Source organism: Ictidomys tridecemlineatus, chromosome 10 (assembly GCF_052094955.1).
Source record: "Ictidomys tridecemlineatus isolate mIctTri1 chromosome 10, mIctTri1.hap1, whole genome shotgun sequence".
NCBI lineage: Eukaryota > Metazoa > Chordata > Mammalia > Rodentia > Sciuridae > Ictidomys > Ictidomys tridecemlineatus.
The window spans coordinates 77,038,298-77,058,560 of record NC_135486.1 but is presented as its reverse complement, the minus strand read 5'-3'; the positions used below and the strand labels follow the sequence as shown (position 1 = coordinate 77,058,560).

Genomic DNA, 20,263 nt, shown 5'->3' with positions numbered 1-20,263 from the left:
GTGGCTGATTCGGCAATGAACTGTTTTTCTTGGAAACTGAAATGCTATAATAGCATAAAAGCTCCTGTGGAGAGGCCCAGTGAGTTTACTATGGTCATTATCCTACATTAACTTATGTTCTTCTGCTGGCTTGTCTTTGGCCATGGTTCTGCCTCCCTGCAAAAAATGGACATGTGCTGAAAGGATGTGCAAATAGGCCACCTCTCTGTCCCTTTATGTACCTTCATCTCTATCATTCACCTCAGCCTTGGGTTCTTGCCCATCTCTTGCCCCTCTTGAATTATGGGCTTAAGGTCCTGGTTTTCCTAACAGCTTTTGATATCAGAGACAGACACTGAAAGGACAGGAAGAAGATGGTAACAGAAGAGACAGTGAGAAAAGGCAGTGACTTGAATTATAAAATTAATTTTATTATATTTTACTTTTCCATGGTAAGAATGCTTTAGATGAGATCGACCCTCTTAATGCATATTTATACATTATTGTTGACCATGGCACGATATTGTAGGCAGATCCCTAGAGCTTATACATCTTGCTTAATAGAAATGGTGCCCTTGGTTAGTAACCTCACCTTTCCCTCTCCCCTGGCCCTGGCAATCACTCTTTGATTCTACAAGTTTGATTCTTAGACACCTCGTGTAAGCAGAATCATGTGTATTTGCTTTTCTATGGCTCCTTTATTTCACTTAGCCTTAGTAAGGCCCTCAAGGTCATGTTGCAACGCATTGTGGAATTTTCTTCCTTTTGGAGGCTGGACAGTATTCCATAGTACGTATATACTATCTTTTATTTATCCACTCATCTGCTGATGAATATTAGGGTTGTATCCACCCCTTGGCCATAGTGAATAATGTTATGAACATGAGGGCATAATGGCTGTTTGTGATTCTGATTTCAATTCTTTTGGAATATTTCTAGTTTGGATGGGTGATACTATTTTAAACTTTTTGAGGCACCTCCACAGTGTTTTCTTTAGTGGCTGTCCCACTGCATCCTCACCAATACTCACTGTCTTCTGTTTTCTTGATTTCCTCCAAATGCATATAAATGGTCTACAAGTATATGACAAAATGCTCAGTATCACTGATCATCAGGGAACTGCAAATGAAAATCATAATGCAAACCACCTCACACCTGTTAGGATGGCTCTGATCAGGCAGTGACTTTAAAAAAGTATTTACACATAAATCTTATACTACTTCAAGTCTTAGCTAACATATACATTCTACTTAGTGCCTATCATGGTTTGAATGTTGCCTTCAAAACTCATGTGGAGTTTTATCACCCCTGTGACAGTTCTAATCACCCTTGAAGAGGTGATTGATTAGGTCACAAGGCCTCTGCTCTCATGAGTTGAATACTACTGTTATCTTGGGTCAGGGTTCCTAATATAAGGATAAGTTTGGCTCCCTTCCTCCTTCTCTGTTTTGTAAACTTGCCCTTGCCTTCTCTTGCCCTCTGCCTTCTGCCTTCCACCATGGGATGATGCAGCATGAACGCCTCTCCAGAGCCAGCACCATGCTCTTGGACCAGAACCATGAACTAAATAAACTTCTTCTTCTTCTTCTTCTTCTTATTATTTTTTTTACAAATTACCCAGTCTAAATTAGCAGCAGAAATTGGACTCATATATTTCCTAAGGTATACTTAGCATACATTTATCTAATATTTATTTTGCACCTACTATATATACCAGGCACTGGATCTGATACTGGAGACATAATGATAAGAGCTTCCTGCCATTAAGAGCTCAGTTCAGTGGGAGAGAGACCTGAGCAGATGGCCATGGCATAGGAGTAACAAACGCAGAGCTATGCAGAGGCTATCATGGGCATGTACAACATGGGCATCTAGCCCAAGTTATTTTGTGGGGAAAAGAAGAGGTAGGTTTCTAGGTCTTAGAGAATGAGCAAGAACTTTATAGGAGAAAGAGCAGGGCCTCAGGCAGGAAGGGCCGACCAGTGATAAGGGCACCAAGGCCCAAAGGAACACAGTTTAGTCAAGAACCAAAGAGAAGTTTCTGCAGCTGTTGCTACTACTGCAAAAATACAAGTGGGCTGATGGATCAGGCAGTGGGGGGCTGCTGAGGGCCATGTGCCCTACACTAAGGGGGGTACTCTGTCCTGCAGGAAGCCCCTGGTGGGTGTAGAGAGTTGGGTCCCTGGTTTTGCAGTGGGAGGGGTGGGCTTGAGGCAGAAAAAGTTAGCAGCTGCACCACAGGTAAAGGGGAGACAGGAAGGCCAGGGAGTGGTGGCTGGATTAGAGGAATAACAGGTACCAAAAGCAGCTCAGAGACAGAGTCTCCAGTATGGATGACGGGAGCTGCCATCCATGCAAGGAGGAGCACAGGACAGAGTCAGTCCAAGTGGCCTGACTATGTGGACAGCAGTGTCTGGCAATCTCAACCTCCCCTTCCATGGAAACTGTTGCACTCGGGAATAGGCTCCAGGCTGTTCCTGGTGAGTGTGTGTGGTGGGGGCTGAGATAACACAGGGCAGCACAAGGCCACCTGACATCAGGCCCGTTAGCCCAGTAATGACCCTGGAGCTCGCCTAGGTGTGGACTGAAGGCCGAGCGAGGGCTTGGAGGACAGAAAAGCCGATGGCAGGAGGCAAAGGCCTTGGCTCAGAGGTGATATTGTGAGAGCAGCCGTGCAGGGCTGTGAGGACTGGGGCTTCCAGTTCATTCCACATAAAACCATGTAGCAAATCCCATTTCCTGTGGCGACTGAGGAGAATCTATTCATTGCAACCAGGAGTGCCAACCACCCATGGAGCACAAGATAGCAATTCCATTCAGGCCTCAGTGAGCGGGACCAGGTGTGTGTGAGGGATCCTGGCTAAGGCAGCCAGCAGGCAGCTGTGAACGAAGGCCAGAAGCCAGGGACAGAGCCTGGCCTAGCATTTGCACTGGAGCTGAGAGCGCGGATTGGCTCACTCAGTGCAATTCCACAGACGTGACCAGGGGTCACAGACCTAATCTAGCTCACAAATGTGCCTGCTTAGCCAGCAGTGATTTAAGATTTATGTGACTTGGAGTGACCACAGACAGGAGCCGGTCTAACCACCTTACACAGTCCCCACCAGACCCCACTGTCTTATGTACACAGCATTTCTTTGGGCTACCAAAGCTCAGATTCCCCAGAAGCCTGGAATGGACTAGATGGCTGGGTAAGAACAGCTTACCCCACTGCAACACAAACCGGAAATATAAAACAATAGTCAGGAAAGGTTCATTTAGAGCCGGTCAGGGGAAGCTACAGCATTTCTGCTCCATTTAGAATATTCCTTTCCATACCTTGTCCTCTGTGCGAGGGATGCTGCCTTCTCCAGTCCACAGGACGGACTATTTCCCTTGCAGAGCTCCAGTGTGGGACCCTTGTTTGTGACGTCTTTCCTGACCCCAAGAAGGTCCCATGGCAGGGATCCCTTTCCTCTCCTCTCTCTTCCAGCTTCCCAGGCAATGCCTTATGGCATGGGTGCTGGTTTCTATTCATGTCCCACTGTCTCCTGTTAGTTTCTAGCTTTCCAAAGGTGACAATGACATTGCATTCATTTTTGTAATTCCAGTATCTAGCCCAGTACAAAGTATATGCTCAGTAAAAGCAAGGCGGAAATGATTGCCATTCCCACCCTGGTTGGCCCCTCTCCAAACATTTGCCATTCCTCACCATCCAGCTCAACTCCCAGCTCTTCCCTGGGTCCTTTCGAGGAATTTACAAAGATGATGTCTAATTATTGTAGTTACGATGTTTATCTTCCCAGTTTGACTATGAGTTCCTGAGAGACAGAGGCTGTGGTGTACACAATATTTCTGTTCTATCTTTGAAATGATTTAATGGATATTTGTTTATCGACTGTTCTTTGACGAGTGGGAAATGCGTGACATGAAACGTTGTGCTGTGTGTGAGTGTACATGTGTCTTCTACACCCATGTGTGTCTGCAACAGCACATTTAAGCAGGATTGGTCTGGACTGGAGAAGCAGCTCAGTGGTAGAGAAACTGCCTAGCATGCATGAGGCCCTGGGTTCAGTCCCCAGGATCAACAACAACAGCAACAAAAATTAGGACGAAACTCTCCAGAATGGATATATATTCTATTTTCCCACGTACAATAATTTTTCAGTTACTTTTCAGTGAAGTTTTCCAGTGGTCAATGGCATCTGACATACATGCTATCTTTTAAGCAGACTGAACTGAGCCCAAAAAGTCTTCAACAAATACTCCCTGACCTTCCATTGTCCAATCCTGGACACCTTCCTCCATGTGGCAGTGTTCCTCTCTGCAGCTTTTCCTACCAGCAGTTACCTATCTGATGACCACTCAGAGCTGACAGGCCCTGCTCCCAGTCCAAGACTTCAAGCCAGTAGCTGTTTGAAGAAGTACTCTGCCACCAGGTGTGGTGGCACAGACCTGTAATCCCAGTGACTTGGGAGCCTGAGACAGGAGGATGGCAAGTTGGAGGCCAGCCTCAGCACTTTAGCAAGGCCCTCAGCAATTCAGTGAAACTCTGTCTCAAATTAAAAAAATAGAAAAGGGTTGGGGATGTAGCTTAGCAGTAAAGCTTCCTTGGGTTAAGTCCCTAGTGCCAAAAACCAAACCAAAACAAAACAAAACTTTGCCCAGCAGTGGGGCAGGGGGTTGTCAAAGTCATGGGAGTTCTATTCTGAGGTTCAGAAGTCATCACCTGACCCAACCCCTAATTTAGGTCACTGGGAAACAGAGATGAAGGGATGGTCTCAGGGACATGGCAGGGCATCTGCTCAGAGCTGTGGCCTAGAAAAACAAAGCCTGCTTTGCTTCTCTTCTACTGATATTTATAGAGCATTGACAGGGGCCAAATGCTAATAATCATACAGCAGTGGATAAAACAGACGAGAGTCCTGCCTCTCCAATTCTATAGTCCAGTCTTACCTAATGGGACAAATGGAACGTCTTCTACAGTAAAGAATCTAATTGTGGTCCCACAGAGGTTAATCACAATAGCCACCATTTATTGAGCATTTGCCGTGTGCCAGGCACAGAGCTAGACAGCATAGGTATATTGTCTCATTTAATTCACAGCTGAGAGGTAAGTTTTCCTAAATCCTCAGTTGAGGCAATAAATGCATGGGAGCTTAGACAACTCGTTCCTACTTAACAGGTAGAACAGAATTATTTTTCTCAATTGTGAATCTCCTGAGCCAAGCCATATTAACCTCTAGATATCCAGCCAGACGTGTCGCTACAGAGATAGGGGGCATATCAATCACGTTCTCTTTCCCAGCCTGACTCTGAAGCCAGGGTCATGATTTTTGTTTATGATACATTTGGAAACAGAGCAGAAAACAAGTCCATGTGACCTGCCAAAGAACAGCTCAGAGGGCCTGCAGTTATAAAATCAATGCCTAATGTTCTACCCAGTCTGCCTTCCTGAAAGACAGATGGGAGGGAAATGGTTAGGACCATTATGGTCCTGTCTGTGGGAGAGAGGGAGAGGAAAAATGAACCTGCGCCTGTATTGAACCAAATTCCAATAGGAGCCTGTCAAACTGCTGGCGTTCAGTGCTCTGTAACTGTCCGGACCTACAGAAGAAGCAGCCTCCTCCTTACAGGGTCTTAGAGGATTGGATGGATGAGGCTGGAGTTCTAATAGGTCTTGTTCCCTGGCAGGGGAGCTGGGAAATAAAGATACACGTAAGCAAAATTTCTAAGTACTTGTGAAATGTGCTTCTGAAATGTTGAAACTTATTTTTTTAAATCTTTCACATAAAATTATAGTAATGCAACAGTCCATACTGACAACGAATGGCAATCCCGAATTCTCTGCTTTAGACTACTTGGGGGGAGAGGTTCTGAAGGACAATGAACCCATTTTTCAAGGAAAAGGTTGTGCTGCTCTCAGAGGACGGATTCCAGCTTGGCTCTCAGCACTGCAGAGTGGCATGGTGCTGGCGTTTGGGTGAACGTCCCCAGTGTCTGTATGTTAAAGGCATGGACCTCATGGTGGCACTGTTGGGAGGTAGTGGGGCCCAGTGGGAGGTATTTATGTCACTGGGTGGGGTGCATCCTTGAGAGGGACTGTGGAACCCCAATCTCTTCTTCCTTTTGTTTCCCGATCATGAGGTGAGCACTTTATTTCATGACATGCACCTCACCATTGCTATCAAGCACCAGAGGCCCAAAGCAATGGCTGCACCCAATTTTGAGACTCTCTAAAACCGTTAGCCAAAATAAACCTTCACTCTTTATAGGTTAATTATCTCGGGTATTTCGTTATAGTGGCAGAAAGCTGACTAGCACACATGGCTCCCTCAGCCTGGGATGTAAAGGAAAGGAGACACAGATTCAAATCCTGGCTCTTCCAAGCACTGATTGAGTGACATTGGGGAAATTATTCATCCTCTCTGAGTCTCAGCTTATTTTATTCATGGGGACAATAGTGTCTACCTTATGTTGATAGTAATAGGTAGGATATACACACATACATTAAACATCAAATGTATGTATGGTAAGTACACACATATATTCATAGTGTATATACATATTATTCACTATATACATATACACTATATACTAATATATATAATAGGTAAAACAGACAGGCAGGAGGATGAGTGGATGAATAAAGTAGCTAGATGCAATAGATAATAGATGCTAGATAGATAATACATAGATGCTACACACACACACACACACACACACACACACACACACACACACACATATATACACATAGACATACATACCAGGGTTTGAATCCAGGGTACTTAACCACCAAGCCAGATCCCTTGTCCTGTTTTATATTGTATTAGAGACGGGTCTCACTTAGTTGCTTAGGGTCTCATTAAGTTGCTGAGGCTGGGTTAGAATTTGCAATCCTCCTGCCTCAGCCTCCCGGGTTGCTAAGATTACAGGCATGTATTACTGTGCCCAGCAGATGCTAAAGATGTAACATATAACATTATATGTTATAACATATAATGTTATATCTTCTTCAGACCTCAGGAAGTATGTCACACAGCAATCACTAATGCCCTTATCTCTGTCTTCCCTTTTCCATTCCACCAGTCCCATCAAATCCTCTTCAGGTTCCTTCAGCTAAAACATTCTGATGTAGGAGAGCGGCTGCTGAGCCGCTCTGAGAGAAAGGAGCAGAGGAGTCCCAAGGGACTCAGTCCCACGTCCCATGACAATCATGGCAATGAAGCAACACATTGTAAAATGTTGGACAATTCTCTATCAACAACCATCTGCCAACAACCATCCACTCTGAACTAGGTATCTACACTGCTTCAGAAGCAAGAGTAACAGATGGTCATCATTTGTGTGCCTTGTATTGACTGCAGCGGTGGAGGGTAGCAGACCTGCTCTTCAACTTAGATCCTTTATGCCATATTTCTGAGCACTCTAAGAGTGGCCGAGCTGTCTTGAGCACTTTCTCAGAGGCATGTTCATTGAGAAAGCTTATACTCAGTTAGGCCGAGGTGCCCCAAATGGCTGAAACAACTCAGCCCTGTATATATTACAAACTTGATAAGCTATATAAGGCCAGCTCAGACCCAATGGGTCTCTGAAAAGCACTAGCAAAATTAACCACATCTGGGCATCCTTCCTTGGAACACTTGAGTACCTAATGTGCAGGGGCTACTGAGAGGAATTCAGTGAGTGTTCATTGAGTGACTGTCTGGGACATGCACTAAGGAATCTGAGTTTCATTCATCTTACTCTGGATAATATGATCAACTTTTAAAAAATAATAAAATAAATCAGAGCTTTTAAAGCTGACATGTCTGTTGCATTTATGCACAAGGCCCCTTTAGTGAGCAAAACAGGTTTCAGTACATTATTTGGCTTTATCAAATAGAATGACCAAAGAGATCTGAGTCATTACAAAAATGCAATCTGATAATTTTGCTGACCCGCTGTTTGATCATGTGCTTTCCCAGGGCTTTCTTATTGTAAACTCAGAAGAGAACCAGAGAAACTAGGAATGGTTCACAAAACTACTGACTCCAGGTTCTGTGCTGTTGATGCAAACTCAACAGATAGATGTCCCCATCATCCCCTCAGGGTGGATAATGCCCGGAAAGCTGAGGATGGGTAAGTAGATTAGGGAAAGTGGCTTTTTTTTTGTGTGTGTGTGGGGGGTGGGGGGTGGGGGGGGACATTCCTTAAAGAACGTCACAAATGGAACAGAGGAGAGGCTTGGGGAATGGAGGAAGGAGAGAAAGAGGAACAAAACACTTCCCCTCAGGTGAAACGTGTACCGCCCAATCCATCAGGAATCAACTTTTTGATTCTTGCATTAGCCAAACAGATACCACCCCCAGGAAGTTCCAGGGCATTAGCAAAGGGGCCCTGGGACTCTTCCTGCCGGGCCAGGCACATCACTAAGCTCTAGTTCATTCTGAAACTGAGGACACAAGGCAGACCAAGAGGAGGGGCGAGGAGAGCTTCCCACAGCCTGGAATGCTGAGTTAGGAAACCCAGTGAAACTTTCAGCAGTGAAAATTAGTTTTCACGGGTAATGAACTTCAGACCAAAGCACCAAGGGGTGCAGACGTCCAATCTGGAGGTGATTAACACCAAGCACAAACCGAGCATGCTACAACCAGGGAGGGTTCCAAAGAGATTTCTGCATCTAGGCTTTGCCTTCTCTGTAGATTGGTTCCTTCTCCTTCCTGGGCTTCCTTCCTTCTTTAATCTCTTTTCCATCCTTTCCTCCCCTCCTCCCTCCCTCCCTCCCTCCCTCCCTCCCTTCCAGGTCTGATGGATGGGCCGCCAGCCATCTGCATGCACTAGCAATCCAGTTGGGAGATGCCTCAGGCCCTGCATCCCATGGCTGAGGCCTCTTGCTGCACCTCGTGGTGACCTCTGGCTTTCCTTCTCATCTCACAGAGCACTTCGGAGACCAGCTTGAATGCAAGCCCTGGGATGCAGCGAGAAGAAGAGAAGCCAGAAAGAGCTCACAGGGCACCACAATACTTGGAGTTGCATCATGGGCTTTCTCCCACCCTCCTCCATCAGGGCTTCTGAGTGCAGGTGCGGACTCTCTCCCCTTGCCACTCCACCTCCACTCTGTTAAGCACAGAGCCTGCTCAGCACCTGCTGCAGGGCTGCCTCCTGGAGGGCTGGCCCTTCTCCTTTCTGTGCCCTTGTTCGTTCTTTTCTCTTGTCTATGCATGGTCTCCTCCCTGCTGTTGCTGATTCTCCATAGCAAGTATTTAAAAGCACAACAAAAACCTCTTTTGATTCATCCATGTGCTCAATACAGCGCTGAAAGCATTAAAAATCCTGATAATTCTAAGATTATATTTTTCTGATCCTCGTGTTTCATATATCAATAGTTTGAAGCTGGCTCAACTCTTTCAAACTGTATTTTTAAAATTATGTTTCCAAATGAATGGGGCATCTTTTCTCACACACAGGAAGCACATCTTATCCACAGATAATTGGGTCGTGAGGAACAAACCGTCACTCTGGCTATGTGATGGTCTTGCAGGGACTATTTGGGGAGGGAGACTTTCCCTCCGTCTGGCTGGCTCCCTCCTGGCAGATTCCTTTCTGTCTTTCCAAATCCAGATGGCTGTCACCTGTCCTGTGAAGTCTCCCTCAGGCCCCAGGCAGTTCCTGGCTCTGTCCCAGGAGATACCACAGTGGTCTCCTCATCCTTGCTGCATGATATCAGCAAGATTGGATTGTAATTTATGTTTACTGTCAGTCGCCTCTGAGATGGGGGCAGTGATGGATCCATTTCTACAAACCCATCATATTGCCTGACATACATTAGGCTCAATAAATGTTAGTTAAGGGCCTGCATGTCCATTCCCTGCCTTCCATTCTCCAGGCTGAATATCCCAAAGCATTTAGTTGCTACGTAAATGACAGTTTCCAGGAGTTGATGCTGAGATGGAAATAACAGAACAGAGGAAGTAAAATGGTTTTCCATCGGACACAGAGCCATACCATCTAGGGTCAAAAATTAATATATTTGAACCACTCTCTTCCATCTTCTTTGTCCATGATACCCTTTCAACCCCAGGGCCTTTGCAAGGCAATGCCACAGATATTGAAGGCTGCCACTCTTCCTGAAGTCACTGGCAGGGAGTTGTTCCCACTATCTTGGGAATGCAGAATTTCTGTACTTCAACTGCACTGTTGTCAAACGTCTCCCTCACTCCTGTGCATGCTTTGCACCCGCCATTTGAAACTGGAGTATTTTGAGGAGATGGATGTAAAGCAATTGGCACAGACAACGAATCAAACCCCTTCTCTGAAGCAATGGAGTCAAGGTCATGGGCCCTAAAACAAAGCTGAAATATGGCTAAGGAGGACTTGCATCTGAGACTAAAGCTACGGGGACTCACAATCCCCAGGAGGAGTTTGGCATCCTTAGGGTCCACTCTGTACAGAGGACGGGGGGAGCTGGGGACCTTTCTGAAAAATCCTTGCAAAGCAGACAAACTGGAATATAACGAATGACCACGATGACTGAACCTGGGAGTTAGTCACCCACCCCTGCACAACTACAGAGAGTTAGGCTAGGACAGAAGGGAGGGGCAGAGTGGAGGGATGGGGGAAGCTGGTCAGCCTCAGCCCCTCCGACCAGACAAGAGGAAGAGATTCACTGCTGGAGAGAAATTGCCCTTGACTGAGAAGGGCGGGCTGGAAACTAACCCAGCCTTTCTGAACACACCAAGGCCACCAACTCCATCTCTCTGACTACTTGTCTAGGAAGAAAACTTGTGGTGTTAACTGGTTTCTCCTGGACTAGTCCCCTGGGGGAGTGGACATGCTTGTCTGTTGACATGCATATTAAATTACCTTTCTGGGCACATACTTCATGGTGATTTAGTAATGAACACTCCAGTTTTTTTTTTTTTTAAAAAAAAAAACCTCTTTTGGGTCTAGTTGGTGTGAACCTACTCACAAGGAGTATCTGAGCAAGATGAATAAACAGATCTATTTAGTTTCTAAATTTCTAAAGCCAAAGTCCAGACAGTTGGTCCAGGGTGGGCTGAATGGGACAATGTGTCTCACCTGGCAAAGGTCACTCACATAACAAGATGGGCGCTGCCTGCCGGCAATGTCTGTTGGGTCTTTCTTATTCTTATTAACACTCCTTGTACTGATGGGAGAAACGGCCCGTGCATGCTCCAGGCTTGGGCTGGGGCCCGGTGGTTACAATGCATTCTCTTCCATGGACGCTTACTTTCTTATTTCCTCCCAGAACATCTGTATTCCATAAAGAGCCAATTGTCAACTGCTTAAAGGGATGGGGACTGCCTTAGTGAGGATCATCCTTTGTCTCAGAAAATGGTCCTAGCATGCATATTAGGCATTTCCAGCTCCACTCTTAGGAAGCTAATGAAACTATCTACATGGGCAAAGCAACATTTATGTGACCTAGTTTCAAAAAGTGAACAATCTAAGATCCCAGTGAGAAAGTAAGGGCATTGCTGTTAAGTGTTCTGCCTAGAGTTTCTTCTAGGCAGAGAGGTCAGAGGTCTCATGGCCAAGTCCACTTAAGCCTGCCCCGCCTGCCTTCGTGCCAGATTCAGTTGGGGAGTGGGAACCTCCTTAGGATCTTTCTCTGTTTTCATATCAGCCAAGAGTCCCTGTGCATCTCTGCAGCATGTTGTAGCCCCAAGCATAATTTAGGGAAATGATCATTAAAGAATCTCCTTGAGGTTGTGAGAAAAGAGGCAGACTACTTGTTATCACAAAATCAAATTTGGCCTGGGAGCTGCTGATTCGGGTTTTGAGTATAGAAAATTATTTCCCTGGAACTCGTGCTCCTCTGGCTGAGCCAGGTCCGTTGCACTGTGTCCGCTGAAGCTATGTGGGAAAATATTTTTATTTTTTTGGCAATTCCTAATCCCCAAAGGAAGATCCTGGCAGAATAAGGACCCCTCCAGTGTTGGTTTTTTTTTTTTTTACAAAGGCACATCCTCGATAGGTAAAACTATCAAGGATGGAAAAACTATTTCTCCTTCCAAATGACGAATAATAGAGAAATGAGTGTGGAGGCCAAGGGGGCCAATTTAGCCAGTGTCTGCCCTGGCCAAGGGAGCAATGTTTACATAGAATGCGGAAAGGTAAAAGAATCGGTGCTGTGGCCTGTCTCAGCCACTTTTGCTGCAGTCTGATATCTCAGTGTGACAGGCCTATCAGATGAAAATAATAGTGCTGCACTCCAAAAATCTACAGAGGCTAACCACTTTTCCATTCCAGTTCAGAGGAAGAATGAGGAGCTCGATGTGATCCCCCAGGCGTTGAGGGCTCCCCTGGGTGCTGCCTGTTGGTCTTGGCCTGCTCAGCAGTCTTGCTCACAGCTTCAGTGAATGGATAGGAATGTGAGACCAGGGATGGTGCATGGAGAAGTAGCAAGAGCCTGCGACTGTGACCCATAGTTCTACCTTTTAATTCTGGTTCAACTTGGTGCCAACTCTGCGCTGAACACCAGCCCCATGCACAGCACTGCCTCACCAAGTCTTCATGAGCCCCCCAAATGCCATAGCACCCCTGCCCCTGTGCCTGCATCCCTCTCCTGCTCAGATGCTCCATCTTGCCTCTCAGCTTCTATGAGTTTTATCCAACCTTCTAGAGAGACCTTGAGTGGTGCCTCCCCACCCAGAACACCCACCTGCCATGATGGTCGAACTCTGCGAAACTCTCGAAGCTTGCTATGAATGTCAATCACCAGCTTCAAATTAATCATTCTCAGTGCCAACAACTAGCATTTCTAGAGTACCTTCTCTACTTCAGGCTCTGTGCTAGGTCCTAAAGACGTGAAGATGGCAAAGATGCCTCTCATTAGAGTACCAGTAACCTATATGGCCAGACGCCGGACTCACAAGTAGGTTAACGTACTGATGATGCTAAATTTGCGATTGGTGGTTCTCCATGCACAGTGTGCTATATAGTCAAGTAAACCCAGGATTTGGCCTGTCACTCAGAGGAGTCTGAACATCTTATAGGATAAAACTGATGCCCAAAGTTCATTCACTCTCAGCTTGGGGCCCTTAAAGTTTTGCAAGGAGTCAAGAAAATCGGCTTTCCCTGTGGGAGCCTGACAGTCATGAAACTGATGTGAAGGTTTTTCTGGGACAAAGTGGGTGGTGCCCAGGAAGGATGAACTTATCAAGTTGTTACTTAAAAAAAAAGGACAAAGAAATATAGTCTTTGCTTACTACTATACTTGAACCCTGTCATGGTTTGCCTATGAGATGTCACCCAAAAGTTCCTGTGTTGATTTAGAAATATTCAGAGGTAGAAGGATGAGACTATGAGAGCTGTGACCTGTTCAGTGTCCCCTTGTTTGAACAGACAGACTGGGTGATAACTGCAGGCAGGTGGGGCATGGTGAGAGGAGGCAGGTCACTGTGGCTGTGCCCTGGAAGGGTGCATCTTCCTCGAGGACCCCTTCCCCTTTCTCTGCTTCCCAGATGCCCTGTCCTGAGCAGTTTCTCTCTCTCATGCCCTTCTGCCATGAGGTGCCACCTGGCCTTAGGTCCAGAGCAATGCAGTCGGCCTACGATGGGCTAAATCTCTGAAACTGTGAGCCAAAATAAACTTTCCCTCCTCTAAATTGTTTTTGTCAGATTTTTTTTTGATCATAGCAACCCAAAGATGACTAACACAAACCCTGAAAATTATAGCACTGTGTACTACAATTGTAAGTGGAGGCGCCACTGTTGAAGTCATACCCAAGTCCAGGTGCCATCCCTCCACCTCAATGTCTTCTAAACCCCACGTGTGCACGTGCTCCTGAATGGCTATTTCTGACCACGGTGGCCCTCTTTCCACATTTCCGTGCCATGGCATGAATGGGAAGGTACCTGCTGCCACTCCATTTCCTGCCTGCTTCTTCACTGGCAGAAGTGTGATTTCACTCTGGAACTCTCCCTCCTCCACTCTCACTGCTTCACTTGCCAATCACGAGGATCCCATTTACTTTGCCAGTAACTGGTTTAGAAAAGGAACCAGTTAGTTCGCTCTGGCACTTGCTCTAGCTGCCTCGTGAGAACATAACAAGAAGGCAGTGGTCTGCAAGCCCAGGGGAAGGTGCTCACTAGGAACTAATCTGGCCAGTCCCTTGGACTTCCCAGTCCCCAGAATGGTGAGAAACGAATGTCTGTTGTTCAAACCACCACTTTATGGTATTTTGTTATAATAGCCTGAGGATGGAGACTTCATGACTTAGTTTTAAGTTGCCAATCCCAGTAATTCTAAGAAACATCAGTCAACATGCACCTCTAGTAGCTGTAATAAATCTTGCCCTCAAGGCCAAGAATTCAGGGAAATAATTGTGTGTGTGTGTGTGTGTGTGTGCACGCGTGCGCGCGCATGTACACATGTGTGTATCTCCCCAAGGTGAGTCTAGAGACATGGATGCTGACCTAAGTAGTGGTTCAAGGTTCAACCAGATACAAAGAAACAACCAGAAGGCCAGAAAAGGTGTTACCCCCACCCCCAGTTTCAGGGAAGATTTCTCTAGAGTATCAATATCAGCTTTGGTCCTTGGTGGGAAGGGGACCAACCTATCATCTATTTCATTAAGTCATGTACAGGGAAGTTGGGAGAGGCAGGACCTCTGATAAGAATTTTAGTTGAAAAATTATGGAGCCAGGGTGAATATCACAGAATGTCCAAGTCTGCTTATTTAGAACCACCCTCCCTTCCAAAATGACATGCCAAACTGTGTGCACATGAGATCTGATTCGGAGTCAGGGTTCGTGACTTATCAGATTCTCAAGAAAGTCTGAATACAACAGTCACTAGTGTGGCAATATGTAAAAACATGGATGTGTAACTGATGTGATTCTGCAATCTGTATGCTGGGTAAAAATGGGTTCATAACCCACTTGAATCAAATGTATGAAATATGATATGTCAAGAGCTTTGTAATGTTTTGAACAACTAATAAAAAAAAAGGTCTGTAACCCACAAAAGGAAGAAATCCCTGCAGAAGACACCGGCATGCTTTGAAAGTGCTGTGAAAGTGTAATATCTTAATTTTAGAGCTCAAAGGAAGCTGCCTTCATCTATTTCCATAAATAGGAGCCCTAGAGGCCAAGGGTATCATAATAGATAAAATTCCCCTGCAATAATGGCAAGAATGTACAGGAGCCGTCACCTGAGTCCACAGTAAACTACAAAAGCTACCTAGTAGAATGCTGTTATAGAAAGACCATTTGCTTCCCAGATAATGAGACACGGCCAATGGGCAGGGGGATGTTCCTATCATTCCAGGAGGAGAATAGGACATTACATACTGTCAGAACCTTCTGCAGTTCCAATCTCCTACAGTCCTTTACTGTGTGTAAGGGGCTCTGTTTGTACCTTCCTTGGGGATGATGAGGAGGGGGATTAATTTCTATGTAATTTCAGAAACTAGTTGGCCTAAACCCACCCTAAAAGCATTTGAAAGTCACAAAATAATTATTTGAAAGTACAAATTGCAAAAAGAAATTGCAATTATAAAATAGCTTTATGGTAGACTTAAGCAAGACAAATATAATGGTAAGAAACAAATATCTAATCCTGAAATAATTGCAACAAGTCTATGATTTAGGACTCAGTTTCCTGGGAATGGAAATAAGGCATCTAAAAAGAATTGAGGAATCCAAAGGTAAAATTCTAAATTTTCATCATGATTTTTCCTAATTGCAATTTCTTTGGAATATGTCCTACTATCTTCCTAGTGATTGGTATTCTACCTGCCCCCTCCCCCCCCAAAAAAAAACTAAGAGGGCATATGAAAAGATTTTCAATGTTATTAATTACTGGGGAAATATAAATCAAAACCAAAATGAGATACTAGCTCCTACTCACCAGGATAGCTATAATAGAAAAACTGGAAAGTGTAAGCATTGGCATGGATCTGGAGAAATTGGAACCTTGTACACTGCTGGTGGGAAGGTAAGTGGATGTTATTGGTATAGAAACTACTAGTGGTTTCCTTGAGAGCTAGACATAGAATTATCATATAATTATATTATCATATAATTCTATGACCCAGCAATTCCATTTCTAGATTTATATGCCCCAAAGAATTGAAAGCAGGGAATTGAACAGATATTTGTATAGCCATAATCACAACATAATTCCCAAGGGTCAAAAGACAGAAGCACAAATAAAAATTTTTTTTTAAAAAAAATAGAAGAAACTCAAATGTCCATTGATGGATAAATGGATAAGCCAAGGGCAGTAGATAGATATAGTCAAATATTAGCCTCAAAAAGGAAGGAAATTCTAAAATGCTACAACATGGATGAACCTCAAGAACTTTAGGATAAGTGAAATAAGCCAGCCACAGAAGGACAAATACTGAATGATCCCACTTATACGAGGTCCACAGAATAGTCCAATTCATAGAGACAGAAGGTAGAGGGCAGTGGCCTGGTGCTGATGGGAAACAGAATATGGAATTACTTTTTTTTTTTTTAAGACAGAGAGGAGAGAGAGAGGGAGGGGGGAGAGAGAGAGAGAGAGAGAGAGAGAGAGAGAGAGAGAGAGAGAGAGAGAGGGAGAGAGAGAATATTTTTTAATATTTATTTTTCAGTTTTTGGTGGACACAACATCTTTATTTTATTTTATGTGGTGCTGAGGATCGAACCCAGAGCCCCACGCATGTCAGGAGAGCGCGTTACTGCTTGAGCCGCATCCCCAGCCCTGGAATTACTTTTTAATAGAAACGATTTTAAGTGTGGGATGACAAAAAGGTTTTGAAAATGAATAGTGGCATAGAGAATCCATCTGCTGCCAGTGCACTGTACCCTTCCATGTGGCCACAATGGTAAATCTGTGATATGTATATTTTACAATAATAATAATAATAATAATAAAGCTGAGGAGAGAAGCCCGGGCAGCAATCAATACTTACAAGATGTAGGCGATGACTCCGATGGACCAGCAGTCAACGGCTTTGCTGTAAGGTTTCTGGGCCAGAACTTCAGGAGCTGTGGGATGATAAAGAACAGACACAGGCCTGATCATTTAAATGTTTGGGACTGGAGATGCTTATTAGGACTCTTTCCCCCCTGTATGTTATTCACACTGAACTCTCCATGAGTTTGAAAACTGCCTTGAGGGCTGAGGTGTAGCTCAGAGGCAGAGTATATAGGGCCTTAGCGTAAACAAGGCCCTGACTTTGACCCCCAGTATCAAAAAAAAAAAAAAAAAAGATACTAAATATAAAAATTGAGAGTTAGGACCCATTTTATTTGTTGACTTTTCTAACTAGAAAAACAATTGAAGATGTGTGTGTGTGTGTGTGTGTGTGTGTGTGTGTGTGTTTGACTAGAGATGACCAATCCATCAGCAAATCCTTCCTATATGGCTATTTCATGACAGTGCCCGGCTCAGCACTAAAGCTCAGCCCAGCCTGCCTGAGAAGTCACCCTCAGTGTGGGGTCTGGACGATGTGACTGCACCTCAAATTGACTCAAGGCAAATTTCTGGCCCTGTGTAAGTGCCCCTGGGACACAAAGGTAAAGGGTCCTGCCTCTGCCTTCGTGGACTCTCAATGAGGTTTGGAGTTTGGGGTGAGCTACTCATCAGTACTCTCATTTCATTGCTCACTTTTGAAGCAGGAAAAATGCGATTGAATCTCAATTTTCTTGAACCTAAACCACCATCCCAGTAAGAGCCACCCCTCCTCAGGGCTTGGGCTCACTTGTACCATTCCTGCCCTCCCTGTTTCAGGCCGTGGGCTCCAGCCCAGAGTCAGAAACCACCCAGTGTTTAGTGACCAGCGGCATCTGGTGTGGTTGGCGCTCCGTGCATGCTTGTGCTGAGTAAATACATAGGAGACAGTGAGTCTTACAGGCAAATCAAAATCTCCTCTCCCCGCAAAGGTGTCTTTAGGACACACCTTCCCAGAACAATTAAAAGGATAAAGAAAACAAAAACAGTGTTGCCCTTGTTTGGAATTGTGTGTTCTCTGAGCTTTGGCTGCATGAACCCACTAACATCCTGACCATCATTATTCCCAAATTATAGGTGATGACACAGAGACACTGAGAAGTCAAGTAACCTGGAATACGGCTGGAAAGTGGCCTCTACATCCATTTCCTCGGAAGGTACCTAACCCCTATTAAGTACCTACCATCAGCTGGGGCCTGTGTTAATCATTCATAAATATTTTCTACTTGAATTCTTTCAAGAACTCTGAGGATCACCATGATCTGCACTTCAGAGATAAGGAAACTGAGCCACAGAGAAGCTAAGTAATTTGTCCCATGTTACATAGCTAGTTACAAAAGAGTTAGAATTTGAAACCAGGTCAATCTGACCCTAGACCTGGCTCTTTTACTAGAACACACAGTTTGGGAAGAAAAGAGCTGCTTCAGTCTCTAAGAAAAGTCCTTTTGTAGAAAAAAACAACAGGGAAATCCTCTCTTTCATTCTGTTGAAGATAAAAACCTTCCTAAGCAAGAATAGGAAGGTATATAAACTATTGTTTAGTGTCTCTGTTCATGAGAGACAAATAACATCCACAGATCATCCCCAAATCTAATTTTAGGTTTAAGTCCTAAATTCCTCCAAACCTCTTATCTGATTTTTTTTTAAATGAGAGCATAAGAAATATAGTTGCATACCCTTTCTTGGCTATGCTCACCCTCAGTGCACTAGCAAAAGGAGGGACAGAACCATAGAGTCACCAAGTGGAGAAGCAGTCCCTGGACAATTGGCCAAATTGAGGCTCCCTTGCCCTCTAACTGTTAAGAGCATATTTCTCAGACTCTTCAGTTATGGAAATTGACAAAGGGAAGCCATTTACCACAATAAATGGCTTTCTGATTTAGAAGGTACGCTCTCTTCCTGGGCTGGCGCTTTGGTCTGAATGGCTACACTGGCACCGATGGTGCAAGAAATGACTGAACTCTCAAGGACCTTCCAGGGCCATCCTGTGGGACAATGGAAAGCTCAGGAGAGACACAGGATAACATAAAGCACCCACTGGCCACTTTCCCCTCCCACAGAGCTGCTGCAGGTCTCAGGAGAGCCCTGAGCCCATCACAGGAATCCATAGGGCTGTTAGCGAGATGGCCAGCCAGCCTGCTCTAGCTACTGACCCAGGTGTCAAATGGCACAGAGTCACAGGGAGTCAGCCCAAGGTGAAAGCACAAAAATGTCACATACCAGGTACCCAGTGGTGACAGACACACAGGAGAGCAGTGCAGAAAGGTAAGCCATGGACACTTCTGACAGCTGCTACCAGAGTATGAGCAGGGATTGGGCCCATGTCCTGAGCCTCCATGTACTGAGAGTGGACAAAAAACCATAGTCCCTGAAAAACAGGCATCTCTCCTAGGAACAGTCCATACCGGCTTCCCTATCTCCACCCTCATGCATGGGGGGAGGGAGAAGTCTTTAAAGGAACATCCTCCTCCTGCTTGTCTATTAGAAAAAAGGACTGTACTGGCCACCATCCACACACTGGGGAAAATCAGACATCAGACATTTCACCTGGGGTTGGAGCTCAGTGGCAGAGCACTTGCCTAGTGTGTGTGAGGCACTGGGTTTGATTCTTAGCACTGCATATAAATAAATAAAATAAACGTCAATTCATATAAATCATTTCACCTTCAGTCTCGCAAATTCACCAACCAACATACTACACAGTTGTGCAAGACACAGCAAAGACTTGAAAAGCAAGTGGCTGACTTTTATGTAGCTTGGAGCTTGGATGTTACATGAGATGTTAAATAGATCCTCGCAGCCACAGACTATTAAGTCCTAAACTGTGAGATTCTGCTTAAATGATAAAGTTTATAACATCAAATATATGGTTAAAAACAATTTCTGGTTTGGATCAGTAACATGGATGGATGTTAGGGGGAAAGTTCTAAGTTATGAATAAATATTAGGATAATAATATTGTGTGCAGAAGCCCATGTATTTGTGCCAAACTTTTCTCGTTCTCTTTGTCGTGTTGTATCTGGGTTATGTCTACAACACAATTAAAAAAAAATATATTGTTTTGATTTTTTGTTTGGGTTTTTAATTTTTTTATTTTGAGACATGACCTTGCTAAATTTCGGAGGCTGGCCTTAAACTTTGGATTCTCCTGCGTTAGTCTTTCAAGCTGCTGGTATTACAAGCGTGTGCCACGTGGCCTGGCTAACATACAATTACTTTTAAACCAACTGGCTGTGAGCAAAGTGTCTGCATTCTGGTGAGGATCTTAATTGTACTTGGAAACAAACACAGGGGTGAAGATACAAGTGTAATGTCATGATAAAAGATAAAGCAAATAGCTTCAGAAGTAACA

The 20,263-nt window shown here is 44.7% G+C and overlaps 1 protein-coding gene and 1 long non-coding RNA gene across 12 annotated transcripts in view; one reads left to right on the top strand and one right to left on the bottom strand.

The window, feature by feature from the left end:
• Positions 1-20,263, bottom strand: part of Camk1d (calcium/calmodulin dependent protein kinase ID) — a 392,784-nt gene that overhangs the window by 21,825 nt on the left and 350,696 nt on the right. For all 11 annotated transcript variants that reach the window (XR_013426686.1, XR_013426687.1, XM_078023259.1 and 8 more), the window contains one exon: positions 16,871-16,946. Coding sequence is in view for 9 of the 11 variants with exons in the window: in XM_078023259.1 (XP_077879385.1) it covers positions 16,871-16,946 (76 nt within the window). In the remaining 2 variants the exon portion in view is untranslated. The remainder of the gene's footprint in view (positions 1-16,870; positions 16,947-20,263) is intronic.
• Positions 7,910-9,294, top strand: LOC144367346 (uncharacterized). The gene is made up of 2 exons (XR_013426688.1): positions 7,910-8,082; positions 8,881-9,294. It is a non-coding gene; the product is annotated as an uncharacterized LOC144367346 (long non-coding RNA).